This window comes from Ipomoea triloba, chromosome 4, assembly GCF_003576645.1.
Source record: "Ipomoea triloba cultivar NCNSP0323 chromosome 4, ASM357664v1".
NCBI lineage: Eukaryota > Viridiplantae > Streptophyta > Magnoliopsida > Solanales > Convolvulaceae > Ipomoea > Ipomoea triloba.
In genome coordinates, this window is record NC_044919.1 from 25,801,012 (window position 1) to 25,815,359 (window position 14,348).

Here is a 14,348-nt window from a genome sequence, read left to right on the forward strand (position 1 = left end):
ATTATACCGTACACCATGGTGCACATAGCAATGTGCACCACGTACGTAAACGACGTCGTTTTGAGCATTGTAAATTAATCGTCTCTTTTTTTGAAAATCACGTTTCCCGTTTCGGCCGGTCTGTGTATTATGTTAATATTCTGTGTATTCTAGGTAATCGTTCTGTGTATTCCAGGCAATCATTCTGTGTATTGTAAGCAACCGTTCTGTGTATTCATGTTAGTAACACATGTTGTGATGTGTTTGTGCATTCGAATGTTTAGGAGGATGAATTCTGTGTATTTTGTGTCAATATTCTGTGTATTGATGTTATTAACACAGGTTGTGATGTGTTTGTGCATTCGAATGTTAGGAGGATGAATTCTGTGTATTCTGGGCAAACATTTTGTGTATTCTAGGCAAACGTTCTGTGTATTCTAGATAATGATTATGTGTATTATAGATAATGAATTCCCTGTAATCATTCGCGTCCGCGTCCATTAACATCGAAACGACGCCTTTTTGAATCGTGGTGCACACATTGCTATGTGCACCGTGGTGCAAGGTATAACGATTGACACTTTTTCCTAATAATATATACATATGTATCTATTTAAAATGGGGTGAGGCCAGGGCCCCCCTACCCCAAGGGGTAGCTCTGCACCTCCGGCCTTGGATGGACCAGAGTTATGTCTCGTCCCATGCTTATACAGTCAATCAGAGTTCATATAACAAAATAAACTATTGATACAAGTTTATTTTTAAATTCATTTTAATGTATTAGTACATGTTTATTTTGATTTGTAATACACTTAAAAGGAATACATGTATAAATATACTAGATGAACAGTAAAACTTTCTAATTTTCCTTCCCCAAATGTTTTACTCTAGAAAGTAGAAACCAAAGTCTTTTCGAGTTGTCAAATTAAATTGAATGAAATCTGTGTAACTTTGTAGTTTCCCATTAGGGGATTTGAATTTGATGCTATCACCAATCAACTTGTCTGCAAATCGGTTAAGCTCGTTGCTGCAGAAGTGCATGAAACTGAAAGTGCTGCCACCATGCAAGCAAATTCATGCTATAATGTTAACATCGTGCCTAGATATGAATGTTCTGTCACTGAATTCAAGGCTCGTTGGTGTCTATGCTAGTTGCGGAGATTTAGATTCTGCCGAACTAATCTTTCAAAGAACCCAAAATCCAAATATTTTTGCGTTCAATTGGATGATTTCAGCTTTATCATTCAATTGCTACCCAGAAAAAGCCATTGAATACTTTTCCTTGCTTCAAGAATCTGGAATTATTCCGAATAAGTACACCATTTCTGTAGTCTTGAAAGCCTGCTTGGGTTTGAAGGATTTGAGAAAAGGAAAGGAAGTTCATTGTATGCTGCACATGATGGGCTTTCAAGTGGACTTATCAATTGGCAATGCATTGATAGACATGTATGGTAAACTCGGGAACATACATTATGCACGGTTAGTGTTTGATAAAATGTCTACAAGAGATGTAGCAACATGGACATCAATGCTATATGGGTATTCAAGCATGGGAAACATTGAAGAGTCACTTATTTTGTTTGAAAGGATGAGGTTGGATGGATTGAAGCCAAATGAGTTCACTTGGAACGCAATGATATCTGCGTATGCTAGGAGAGGAAACTGTGATGCTGTTTTTCTTTTGTTGTCTAAGATGAGTAAAGAGGGGTTAGCCCCAGACTTGGTAACTTGGAATGCAATGATTTCCGGGTTTGTTCAAAGCCACCGATACNCCTCAAATTTAGAGAGCAGTGAAATTAAATTAGATACGCAATGCTCTCCATTATTGAAATCTTAACAAAAGAAATAAACTAATTAATAAAGAAAAATGATGAATTTGATCATTTGATTTATTTACTTTCAATTAATGAATTTGGGCTTTAACACACACACAGACACATATATATATTGAGTTCATAAAATACATACATAATATATATATTTTTTTTTTTAAAAAAAGGAGGGGCCAAAATTGTAACTTATCCATCTATATTATAATAATATGAAAGAAGTGGCAAATTGACCCCCTAAGTTGGGTGGATAGTGCAATTAGGTCCCCTAACTGGAAAAAAAAACTCCATTTAAGGCCTCTAAACCGGTAAAATTGTTCAATTAAATCCAAGTTGACTTGTTTATCAGGTCAAATTCAGTTAGGAAGCAGGCCTAATTGCACTATCCACCCGACTTATATGGCCAATTTGACACTTTTTCATTTTTTTTAATTTTATTTTCAAAACAAATATTTTTTATTCATTAAAATATTATTTATTATAAATAAAAAATAAATAATATTAAAAAAAAACTGTCATCAGCTGTTCTTCCTCACGAACGGTAGTGGCTGTCTAATAAGACAGCCACGGTTCTATGGAAGACGGTCCCGTCTTCTAGATCTAGAACGAGGGCTACGACCATGGCCGCCACCCTCGTTCCAAAAGCCGTCTTCTTTAGACAGTCGTGGCCGTCCTGCCGGACAACCACGATTGTCCGTGAGGAAGAACAACCACCGACTCTCCGACATCCGATGACTGTTTTTTTATATTATTTATTTTTTATTTATAATAAATAATATTTTTAATAAATAAAAAATATTTGTTTTGAAAAATAAAATAAAAAATGAAAAAGTGTCAAATTGGTCCCCTAAGTCATGTGGATATTGCAATTAGGCTCCCTAACTGAATTTGACCTGATAAACAAGTAAACTTGGACTTAATTGAACAATTTTACTGGTTTAGGGGACTTGATTGAAATTTTTTTCAGTTAGGAGCCTAATTGCACCAATCATTATTGCATGGACCGTGGTCCACACAGCTGTGTGGACCATGGTCCATGCAATAATTTGCCTTATTGCACTATTCACCCGACTTAGGGGCCAATTTGACACTTTTTAGCAAATTATACCGTACACCATGGTGCACATAGCAATGTGCACCACGTACGTAAACGACGTCGTTTTGAGCATTGTAAATTAATCGTCTCTTTTTTTGAAAATCACGTTTCCCGTTTCGGCCGGTCTGTGTATTATGTTAATATTCTGTGTATTCTAGGTAATCGTTCTGTGTATTCCAGGCAATCATTCTGTGTATTGTAAGCAACCGTTCTGTGTATTCATGTTAGTAACACATGTTGTGATGTGTTTGTGCATTCGAATGTTTAGGAGGATGAATTCTGTGTATTTTGTGTCAATATTCTGTGTATTGATGTTATTAACACAGGTTGTGATGTGTTTGTGCATTCGAATGTTAGGAGGATGAATTCTGTGTATTCTGGGCAAACATTTTGTGTATTCTAGGCAAACGTTCTGTGTATTCTAGATAATGATTATGTGTATTATAGATAATGAATTCCCTGTAATCATTCGCGTCCGCGTCCATTAACATCGAAACGACGCCTTTTTGAATCGTGGTGCACACATTGCTATGTGCACCGTGGTGCAAGGTATAACGATTGACACTTTTTCCTAATAATATATACATATGTATCTATTTAAAATGGGGTGAGGCCAGGGCCCCCCTACCCCAAGGGGTAGCTCTGCACCTCCGGCCTTGGATGGACCAGAGTTATGTCTCGTCCCATGCTTATACAGTCAATCAGAGTTCATATAACAAAATAAACTATTGATACAAGTTTATTTTTAAATTCATTTTAATGTATTAGTACATGTTTATTTTGATTTGTAATACACTTAAAAGGAATACATGTATAAATATACTAGATGAACAGTAAAACTTTCTAATTTTCCTTCCCCAAATGTTTTACTCTAGAAAGTAGAAACCAAAGTCTTTTCGAGTTGTCAAATTAAATTGAATGAAATCTGTGTAACTTTGTAGTTTCCCATTAGGGGATTTGAATTTGATGCTATCACCAATCAACTTGTCTGCAAATCGGTTAAGCTCGTTGCTGCAGAAGTGCATGAAACTGAAAGTGCTGCCACCATGCAAGCAAATTCATGCTATAATGTTAACATCGTGCCTAGATATGAATGTTCTGTCACTGAATTCAAGGCTCGTTGGTGTCTATGCTAGTTGCGGAGATTTAGATTCTGCCGAACTAATCTTTCAAAGAACCCAAAATCCAAATATTTTTGCGTTCAATTGGATGATTTCAGCTTTATCATTCAATTGCTACCCAGAAAAAGCCATTGAATACTTTTCCTTGCTTCAAGAATCTGGAATTATTCCGAATAAGTACACCATTTCTGTAGTCTTGAAAGCCTGCTTGGGTTTGAAGGATTTGAGAAAAGGAAAGGAAGTTCATTGTATGCTGCACATGATGGGCTTTCAAGTGGACTTATCAATTGGCAATGCATTGATAGACATGTATGGTAAACTCGGGAACATACATTATGCACGGTTAGTGTTTGATAAAATGTCTACAAGAGATGTAGCAACATGGACATCAATGCTATATGGGTATTCAAGCATGGGAAACATTGAAGAGTCACTTATTTTGTTTGAAAGGATGAGGTTGGATGGATTGAAGCCAAATGAGTTCACTTGGAACGCAATGATATCTGCGTATGCTAGGAGAGGAAACTGTGATGCTGTTTTTCTTTTGTTGTCTAAGATGAGTAAAGAGGGGTTAGCCCCAGACTTGGTAACTTGGAATGCAATGATTTCCGGGTTTGTTCAAAGCCACCGATACGATGAAGCCTTTGCATTGTTTCAGGAAATGTTGGCTACTGGTCTAAACCCCAATGAAAGCACTGTCACCTCACTTCTTACTGCCTGTGGATTGATTGGCTCGGTCAAGACGGGGAAAGAAATCCAGGGATTGGTATACAGAACAGGGATTTCCATTAATGCCTTTGTTGCCAGTGCTCTTGTTGATATGTATGCGAAATGTGGAAGCATACAAGATTCCTGGAATGCTTTTAGAATGGCTCCCTTCAAGAACTCTGTGTCGTGGAATTCCATGATTGGATGCTATGGAAAGCACGGCATGGTGGACTCTGCAATCAAACTCTTCGAGGAGATGCAATGTGAGGCAGTGCAGGCAACTGAACTCACTTTCACTTCGCTTCTTTCTGGATGCAGTCACAGTGGATTAGTTGAGAAAGGATTGGAGATTTTTAGGTCCATGGAGGAGTTCTATGGCGTTCCAGCGCAAAAACAGCACTACGCCTGCATTGTTGATCTGCTGTGTCGTTTCGGGTGGATGGAGGATGCCTACGACACCATTAAAGAAATGCCAATAGAGATTACAGAGTCGATAATCGGGGCTTTCTTCAATGGGTGTAAGGTCCATGAGAGGAAAGATCTTGTGGAAATGTTGGGTGAGAAGATTTTGAGGAAGCCTGGAGGATTTGTTGCCCTCTCAAATGTTTATGCAGCTGAAGGAGAGTGGGAAAAGGTTGAAACTGTGAGGAAAGTGATGAAAGACAAAGGTTTCAATAAAATGCCTGGTTCCAGTTGGGTGTAGATGACAGATCAAACTCAGATAATCAGACATTTGTATGATCTAAGCAGCTGTTTCTTGCTGCAAATAAAATGAAAAGAGTTATTACTCAGTTTAGTCCCGACTTTCGTGGTTTTACTCAATTTAGTTCTAAACATCTTTTTGTGTTTAATTAGATCATCGACTTTGATGATTTTACTCAATCGAATCTTCTTTTAAAATAGCTTGGTAATTTCACCTCTATTAATAATTCAATTTAGTCATCGACTTTAATAATTTTACCCAAGTTAATCTTACACTATAGTGGTTTTACTCAAATTAGTTATCGACTATAGTGGGTTTTTATAGTCGAAGACTAAATTGAGTATTAACTCAAAATGAAACATTAATTTCATAACTTATAAGGTAGTTACATTCTTTGGGCGGTTCCTATCCAGTTCCAATTGGAACCGCAGGTTAAAACCGAACATTTTTATTTTTGTTTTTTTGCCCTGATGTAGTAGTGCAAAGCCTGTTGCACACAGACTGAAAATGTGAAGGCTACATGGATTGTTTTGAATGAAATAACCCATTTAAAAAAAATAGAACAAAATCTAATCGGCCGACTAGGCAGCCTAGTCGGTGCCTAAGAGGCCTAGGCGGTCAGCGCCTAAGTGGCCTAGTCGGCCGCCTAGCCGACCAAATGCCCAGACCACAGACACTAGGCGGCTGACCAGTGTCTAAGCGAGATTTTTACAACATTGATTAATACACATATATGCATTAAGGCTAAAATGAGGACACAACAACTCTATTCGCATTCTGCATTATTGCTTTCACACAGGTTTACTCGCAAACTTGAAAAAATTTACAAAGATTTGAAATTTAACACTAAATTTTTTTAATCATAAACACATGACACAGAATGTCCTCATTTTTTATTGGTACATTTAGGAGAGTGAAACTGTGATCTTCTATTAAGTATCAATTAAGAACCACAGAATGTCTTTGGCTCCAAATTTCCTTAATTTATAACAGAAATGCCAAACATACAAGAGGAAATTGCACTACTGTATAGAAAATGAAAGGAAATATTCATTTTGAGGGTTCAAAAACCTTGCACTGATCTTCGAGGAGATGCCTATACTTATCAATGTTAGGAACAACAAGCAACTTTGGCATCAGATGGTTCCGAAAGAAACCCGATGCGACCTTCACAGTATCGCCGGCCTTTCCAAGCTTGCCATGCTCTTGAATTTTGTCGATCCATTAAAACATTATTAGTGATTGTATTATGTACAAAATATTACAAAGGTGGATAATTAGCCTTTAGTGAAATGATTACATTTACAAAATTGTCTTCTTATTTTATTTGTGGAAGAACACACACATTTCGTGAAGAAGTTAAGTCAGATTTTGAAAATTAGAGTTCTGAAATATATAAAGCTTTGTTATCTTGTTATTCACATTAGCAAAAACCATGGCATGCTGGAGAACTGTTTCACATAACTGTCCATATGTTATACCATTCTCTATATGCTACAACTATACGTTGGAAAACTGGTAAACTTTTGAAAGAAAATTAACAAAAGCAAACTTTATTGCTATGTTAGTTCTTCCATTTTACTATTCTCAGTGTTATATCCTAAATTGTATTTGCTATGTTTACTAGTCTAAGTAACTTTTTTCTCCCTCTCACTAAAGGAACAAAAGAGATCTTGAGCAGTTGTGGAGTTTCAATAATTATTATATAGATAATGGAGTACAGTTGAGCAGAAACAAAGTGTGGCCATGAAGATGAAGACCTATAGAGAGGGATAAAATTAAATCATTAAACCAGTGATAGTATATATTATCTTTGTTAAAGATGTAAGAAAATAAAGAACCCATATATATTTCACACATAAAGAACTGTACAGACTACCACTATTTATACAGAAATGATCTATCAACCTAATGAGCCTATTGATAGACGGGCTTAGGGTTTCAACACTCTCCCTCAAGCTGGAGGGTATAGATCATATGCTCCAAACTTGTTACAAATAACTCTAGGAGCTCTAAGAGACTTTGTTAGAATATCAGCTAACTGACCTGCAAAATTGACAAAGCTAGTCTTAATACTCCCTGATACAATTTTCTCTCTGATAGAGTGGCAGTCAACCACAATGTGTTTGGTCCTCTTATGATAGACTGGATTTGAGGCAATGTAAAGAGCTGCTTAGTTGTCACATATCAATGTCATTTGAGCAACCTGGCCACACTATAACTCTTGAAGCAAGTGCTTCAGCCACATAAACTTAGACGTGGCAAGAGCCATGGCACGGTATTCAGTTTCAACACTGGATCTGGCAACAACATCTTGCTTCTCACTTTTCCCAAATATAAGATTACCACCAATGATAACACAATAACCTAAAGTAGAGCGTCTGTCAAAAGGACAACCAGCCCAGTCTGCATCAGAATACCCAACAACTTGAGCATGTCCTCTATCCTCATAGAGTAAACCTTGCATTGGTACTCTTTTGATGTACCTTAGAACCCGAACAACAACATCCTAATGAGTATCACAAGGATTCTCAAGAAACTGACTTAATACACTGATTGCAAAGGAGATATCTGGTCGAGTTATTGTGAGATAATTCAATTTTTCAATTAATCTCCTGTATCTCTCTCAGTCAGGCAATGGCTCCCCCTGTCCTGGTAGAAGTTTAACATTCGAATCCATTGGATTATAACAGGTCTACAATCCAAAATATCAATTTCTTCTAATATATCCAAAGCATACTTTCTTTGAGAAATGACTATACCACTGTTAGATTGGGCTATTTCAATTCCAAGAAAATACTTTAGGTTGCCCAAGTTCTTAGTTTGGAATTGACTGAAGAGATACTCTTTCAATTGATATATGCCCTCTTCATCACTTCCTTGTAATAAAAATGTCATCTACATACACAACAAGATATATGCATTTCCCATTAGAATGGCGATAGAAAACATAATGATCAACTTCACAGTGGAATATGGAGTATGGTTGTTAAGTACGGAGGATGACATGTGATTGATTAAGTAACAGGCAATAAGAATAGCTTCAGCCCAAAATTGTGGAGGAACATGAAAGTGTAATAACATAGTGCGCGCAATTTCAACTAAATGTCTGTTTTTCCGCTCAGCAACCCCATTATGCTGAGGTGTGTAAACACATGACCTTTGATGTAACATACTATACCCCGAAATGTCATATAAGATTAAAAAGGGTTAGAGAGATATTCCTTGGCATTGTCACTACGTAAAACACGGATGAGTTTACCAAATTGAGTTTGTATTTCAGAACAGAAATTTTAAAAAATCTGGAATAATTCAGAATGATCTTTCATACGGAAAACCCAAGTACATCTTGAATAATCATCAATAAAGGTTACAAAATAATGGAAACTCAAAGTAGAACTGACTCGACAAAGACCCCAAACATCTATATGAACTAAATCAAAGAGGGACATAGCTCAATTATTGACTCTCCTTGGAAAAAACTGGCGTAATTGTTTTCCAAGGTGACACGACTCATAATCTAAAGACTCAATAAAAAGACCCGGAACCATCCGTCGAAGTTTGGAGAGACTAGGATGGCCAAACGACTATGAATAAGCATAGGAGAATCTGTGGACGCAGAGAGGCAGCAACACCACCACGCAGGTAATAGAGACTCTGTGACTCAAGCCCGGTGCCAATCACCTTCCTCGTACTACGATCCTGCACAACAACCGAATCAACACAAAAGATTATAGAGCAGTTAAGGGTACGGGTGATTTTACTCACAGAAATAAGGTTGAAAAAACTATTAGGGACATATAACACCAAAAGCTGGTGTTTGGTGACCATTAGCTAAGGTAACCATGGGTAATGTTTTAGACTTAGAAACATTAGTCATAAGAGAGACATCAACAAAAATGTGATCTGAGCCACCTGAGTCCAGTATCCAAGTACTAGGTGTACTAGTGTGAGAGAGACAAACAAGAGAGGAGGTAGGTGTACTAGTGTGAGAGAGACAAACAAGAGAGGAGGTACCAGTATTGGGAGAAGGTGTGGGAGTGACATCTCTAGATGCTTTAAACTGGAGGTACTCTTCATAGTCACTAGGGGTGAAACTCATACTATGAGCCTGAGCCTCCGAACCAGTGGCCTGCACCATATTAACAGAACGTGGAGGTTTTCCATGTAACTTCCAGCAGCGATCCTTGGTGTGACCTACCTTGTTGCAATACTCACATCGAGAACGGGTACCACGACAACCACCATTACTACTAATATGTCCAGAAAGCCCTTTATCTGTAGCTCGAGATGCCAAAACGGATGAATCTCCTATAGACTCAATTGAATGAGCAGATGCAACTCTGAGCAGTCTAGCAGCAGTTTCATTCAAGGTAGGTACAGTAGGACTTGCTAGAATTTGATCATGAACATGAGCAAGATCAGGACGAAGGGCAACCAGAGCAAGCACCATGAAAAACTTGTCACATTGCTTAATGTAACCATCAACAGTCTTCTCATGTGGCATCAGGTTATTGTATTCTTGTTGTAACGCTTCAATCCGACCTAAATATTCAGGCATACTCATATCAGCAGTTCCACGAAAATTAAGTATATTCGAAATCAGTAAATAAAGTCTTTGTACATCATTGGTGTATAGAGACTTTGCTTTATTCCAAACGTCATAGCAAGTCTCATATGCTCCAGCAGAAGGTGACCTTTTGGTTACTTCTCCGTATTTGTTCATATATTTTTAGCTGAGTTGGTCAGAAGTTCGTCGGAGTTAATCGGAATATCGCCAGAGTGGGTTTGAAGGTCGTCAAAATTTTAATGATCTGCAATAGCAAGTCATTAATGGTTGTTGGGCTTCAATGAATCAAAATAACATATTTATGGGTTTAATTGCAACTTTGAAATATTTAGGGGCCTAATTGACTTTTTAGATAAAGTTCGAAGGCTTATTTGACATTTTTCCCTTTCAATTAAATGTAGCTATGTTTATTTAAATTAATTTTCATTACAATTATAAATTTATAATTCAAATAAATAAAGAAATAAAAAGGGAAAATGGCGCTTTTGGCCCCTCAATTGTTTTACTTTTAGAAATTTAGCCCATGTCAATTGATTTGAACAAATCTAATCCTTTAATTGTTCATAATGCACCACATTAGGCCCCTCATATTATATAATTATAATTGTTTTTAATAATTTATTTTTCTTGAGGTTATAATTGTCCAATCCTTTCAACCATTTAACTTTCTTCTCCTTCTTCTTTGTGGAGTAATATGATGGGCATTACCTTAGTGCCTCGGCACAAATGTGGGCTAGTCCTCACATAGTACACACAATGACACTCTCAAAGAGAAAATGTCTGCTGTTGTTTCTTCATTATCGGCATGTGCTTTGAAGCTATAAATTAAAGCCTATATGGAAATTGAACCTTCGAAGCAATATACCTCAAGAGTTTCCCAACCCCTTCACAAGCTAAGGTAGAATATGCTTCAACCTTGCCCCTCCAATTTCTTTTGCAGTGATTAAATATGTATTATTTTTTTTTACTGAAAATAACAACCAATTACTATGAAAATTTGGGCAAAATCACTAATTCAAAACTCATCCAAAAATACATTGAAAATTTCTGGTGTTTCAGCATGTAACTATTGAAGACAAACATATATGGTGTAAAATTCAAAGAAAATAACCAAAATTTTGTGACCTAAGTGGCATGTCAATTAACAGCGACGGCTTGCTGCTTAGGGGCATCGAGGGATTTCTTGGACTTATCTCCTACAAAATCTTTCATGTTGTAGATGACGGTGATGTAAAGAGAACAACTTGGGCACCGAGCGATCTCTTCACCTTGCTTCAACTCTTCCATGGTGATTTGGAAGAGGTCTCTGAACGGACAAGGATATGTATACACCTGAAGCTCTTCCTTCCACTCCATATCCTCGATCTCCACATCATCGTAAGACATCGTTTCTTGTTGTTTCCCTCTCTAAGCTTCTTTTTCTTTGTTGTATACAGTATACGAATTAAATATGTATTTTTTTGATTAGTGAGTTACCTTCGTGGCCTACAAAAGAAAGTTAAATGGTTGAAAGGATTGAACAATTATAACCTCATGAAAATTAAATTATTGAAAACAATTCTAATTATATAACATGAGGGACCAAATGTGGTGCATTATAAAGAATTAAAGGATTAGATTTGCTCAAATCAATTGACAGGGGCTAAATTTCTAAAAGTAAAACAATTGAGGGGCCAAAAACATCATTTTCCTAAATAAAAATATAGAATAGTTAAATTGTGGGTCTAAAAAAAAGGGGGGAAAATTTAAAACTAATGGGGAGAAGGATTTTTGTGATTGAATGAAATAGTAGATGATAAGGGAGGATGCTCTTAATTAATATTCCTCTTTTGGTTTATTCATATTTCCTATATGATATTCAGATTTAACAAGAGAGGAAAGAGGTGTGCCTGTAAATTCTATATTACCATTTTAAAGTCAGAAGTTTACAGACCAACAAGAATTCACAAGAGGGGAAAGAGGAGTGCCTCATGGTAAGTTTAATGCCAATTCACAAGAATTCTAAATATTGTGCAAGAAAGACAATGATAATTTAAGATAAATGGGCATAAAATCATTTTAATATGAAGATATAGAAACATAAATTTGAGATGAATGGACATAAAATCATTATAATTTGTAGATATTGAAACAAAATTTTGAGATTAATGGGAATAAAACAATGATGATTAACAGGGAGGGAGGACTAATTACCTCACTCGATGGCTGCTTACCAATTAGTTGCTGTTGCTGACGAATTTACTTGTTGGCTGAGGAAGAGAGCACGTGCCGGACCGCAGGCGGCGAACGGCGAACGACGGTCGGCGAATATGGCGTCGATGAGGGGAGAAATTGGCTGAGAGCGAGGTTGAGACTTTTGAGAGTGCGATAGACTGGAGATTTAAACCCCTGCTAAAACCCTAACCACAAAAATAAAATAAAAGAAGAGTTAATTGTTAATTTCATTTTGGTCATAAATTTATAGGTGTCAATCTAGTCCTTTTTTTTTTTTTTTTAAGAACATCCTCATTTGGTTCTAGTATTATTGTGACATGACTATTTTTAGTGCTCTACCAACAAAATCGTTAAAATATCGTTAAATACAATGGCATTTCAATCTTTTTTTATACAAAGTATGTTGAGTCGTTATATTTTTTTATGTATATTTCTTTGAAAACATCAATAATTGAAGACCGAAATGTTCTTGTGTTTAACGATATTTAAGTTGTTTTGTTGATAAAGGACCAAAAATTGTCATGTCACAATAATACTAGTACCAAAAGTGAATGTTCTAATAAAAAATGACTAAAAGTAGGCTGTCACCTATAAATTTAGGACCAAAAATGAAATTAACTTAATAGAAGAATAAGAGTCAAATAGGTCATTGAACTACATACGAAACTGTAATTAGGTCATCGAATTCAAAAACAATTCAATTTATTCTCTGAACTATACAAATTCATGCAATTTAATCCAAAATGACTTGTTTTACTTAATCTTCCGGTTACCAATTTTAAAAATAATATTTTAAAATAATTTTAAATAAAATTATTAATTAAAATTAAAATTAAAAAAAAAATTGCCGCCTGGAGACGAATCATCTTCGGACGGCTTTGTCCCCATGGCAAAAGACGAAGGTCTGCTACGTCTCAAGCCAAGGACCTTTGTCTCCATGGCAGACGAAGGTTCCTTCGCCTCCTGGCCATGGAGACGAAGCCGCTGGAGACGATTCGTCTCTGGTCGAAAGTTTTTTTTTAAAAAAATTAATTATTTATTTTATTTAGAATTATTTTAAAATATTATTTTTAAATTGGTAACCGGAAGATTAGGTAAAACAAATCATTTTGGGTTAAATTGCATGAATTTGTGTAGTTTAGGGATCCAATTACATTATTTTTGAATTCGATAACTTAATTGTAATTTCGTGTGTAGTTTAATGACCTATTTGACTCTTATTCCTAAAATAAATATCTATGCATTAAACAAGTTTGTGGCTAGTACTGTAAACGGGGAAGGCAAATAGGCAATGCTTAATTGTGTTTTCATAAATTAGAAGGTTCGAGTGCAAGTTCTGTTTCATTTTTACTGTAATTCAATTTATGTTTTATTTTACTGCAAATTGTATTTTGAGATATGAACCATAAAATTATTGCCAAATCTTTTATAATATCGTCTTATAGATCTTGAGGTAGTTCATGATTCTTATTCTTTTAGAGATTTTTAGGCCCAAAATATATATAAATAGACTATTCATACACGAGGAAGGGACGAACAATTCTAAGTAATACAATACATATATGGCAAAAACTTGTGTGAGACCGTCTCACCATGAGACGGGTCGGATCGGGTCGGGATGCAAATGTAACACTTATATGCACAAATGTTATACTTATATGCTCAAATGTAATACTAATCAGGAATAACATTTTTGTTACTTATTAGGGTAAATGTAATACTTTTAAGAGAAAATACAATACTTTTACATTTCGATTTAAAAGTATTACATTTTTCCTCAAAAGTATTATAGTGAGAGGCACTTGTCAACATTACTTATTATGAAAAATGTATTACTTTTTCTCTTATAAGTAACAAAAATTGTATTTTTGATTAGTGTTATATTTGAGCATATAAGTATGAAATTTGCACATATAAGTATGACATTTGCATGGTGCTTTGACCCGATCCGACCCGTCTCACGAATAAGGATCCGTGAGACGGTCTCACACAAGTGTGACCCTACATATATTCCCTTCATATATTTTTCCTTAATACATATATTCTTTTCATATATTTTTCCTACACTTTTCCTATATTCTCGTTATTCTAACAGGTAGTAGTGTTGACTTGCCTTTGATTACCCAAA

At 35.8% G+C, this 14,348-nt stretch overlaps 3 protein-coding genes and 2 long non-coding RNA genes across 5 annotated transcripts; 3 read left to right on the top strand and 2 right to left on the bottom strand.

Moving 5' to 3' along the window:
* Positions 1–934: 934 nt before the first annotated feature.
* Positions 935–1,816, top strand: LOC116016058 (pentatricopeptide repeat-containing protein At1g19720-like; the record flags this gene model as incomplete). The annotated part of the gene is made up of 1 exon (XM_031256222.1): positions 935–1,816. A coding segment is annotated over one exon (882 nt), but the record flags the coding sequence as incomplete, so codon positions are not given.
* Positions 1,817–3,843: 2,027 nt separating this feature from the next.
* On the top strand, positions 3,844–5,528 carry LOC116017244 (pentatricopeptide repeat-containing protein At5g59600-like; the record flags this gene model as incomplete). Its single annotated transcript, XM_031257791.1, has 1 exon — positions 3,844–5,528. A coding segment is annotated over one exon (1,593 nt), but the record flags the coding sequence as incomplete, so codon positions are not given.
* Positions 5,529–7,651: 2,123 nt separating this feature from the next.
* Positions 7,652–10,162, bottom strand: LOC116016059. The gene is made up of 3 exons (XM_031256223.1): positions 9,281–10,162; positions 9,022–9,138; positions 7,652–7,945 (listed from the first exon to the last, which is right to left on the bottom strand). The coding sequence occupies exons 1-3, from the start codon at positions 10,160–10,162 to the stop codon at positions 7,652–7,654; spliced, it is 1,293 nt and encodes a 430-aa protein (XP_031112083.1).
* A 1,114-nt stretch (positions 10,163–11,276) lies between these two features.
* LOC116017551 lies at positions 11,277–12,296 on the top strand. The gene is made up of 3 exons (XR_004097927.1): positions 11,277–11,383; positions 11,869–11,979; positions 12,182–12,296. It is a non-coding gene; the product is annotated as an uncharacterized LOC116017551 (long non-coding RNA).
* LOC116017552 lies at positions 11,399–12,293 on the bottom strand. Its single transcript, XR_004097928.1, has 2 exons — positions 12,220–12,293; positions 11,399–11,491 (listed from the first exon to the last, which is right to left on the bottom strand). It is a non-coding gene; the product is annotated as an uncharacterized LOC116017552 (long non-coding RNA).
* Positions 12,297–14,348: the final 2,052 nt, after the last annotated feature.

Coding starts and splice junctions, on each gene's coding strand:
- LOC116016059 (XM_031256223.1), bottom strand. CDS start 10,162: ATGAACAAATACGGAGAAGTAACCAAAAGGTCACCTTCTGCTGGAGCA. Junction 9,139..9,280: donor AGTCTAAAACATTACCCATG/GTTACCTTAGCT, acceptor GTTGTTGTGCAG/GATCGTAGTACGAGGAAGGT. Junction 7,946..9,021: donor TCCTATGCTTATTCATAGTC/GTTTGGCCATCC, acceptor GATACTCATTAG/GATGTTGTTGTTCGGGTTCT.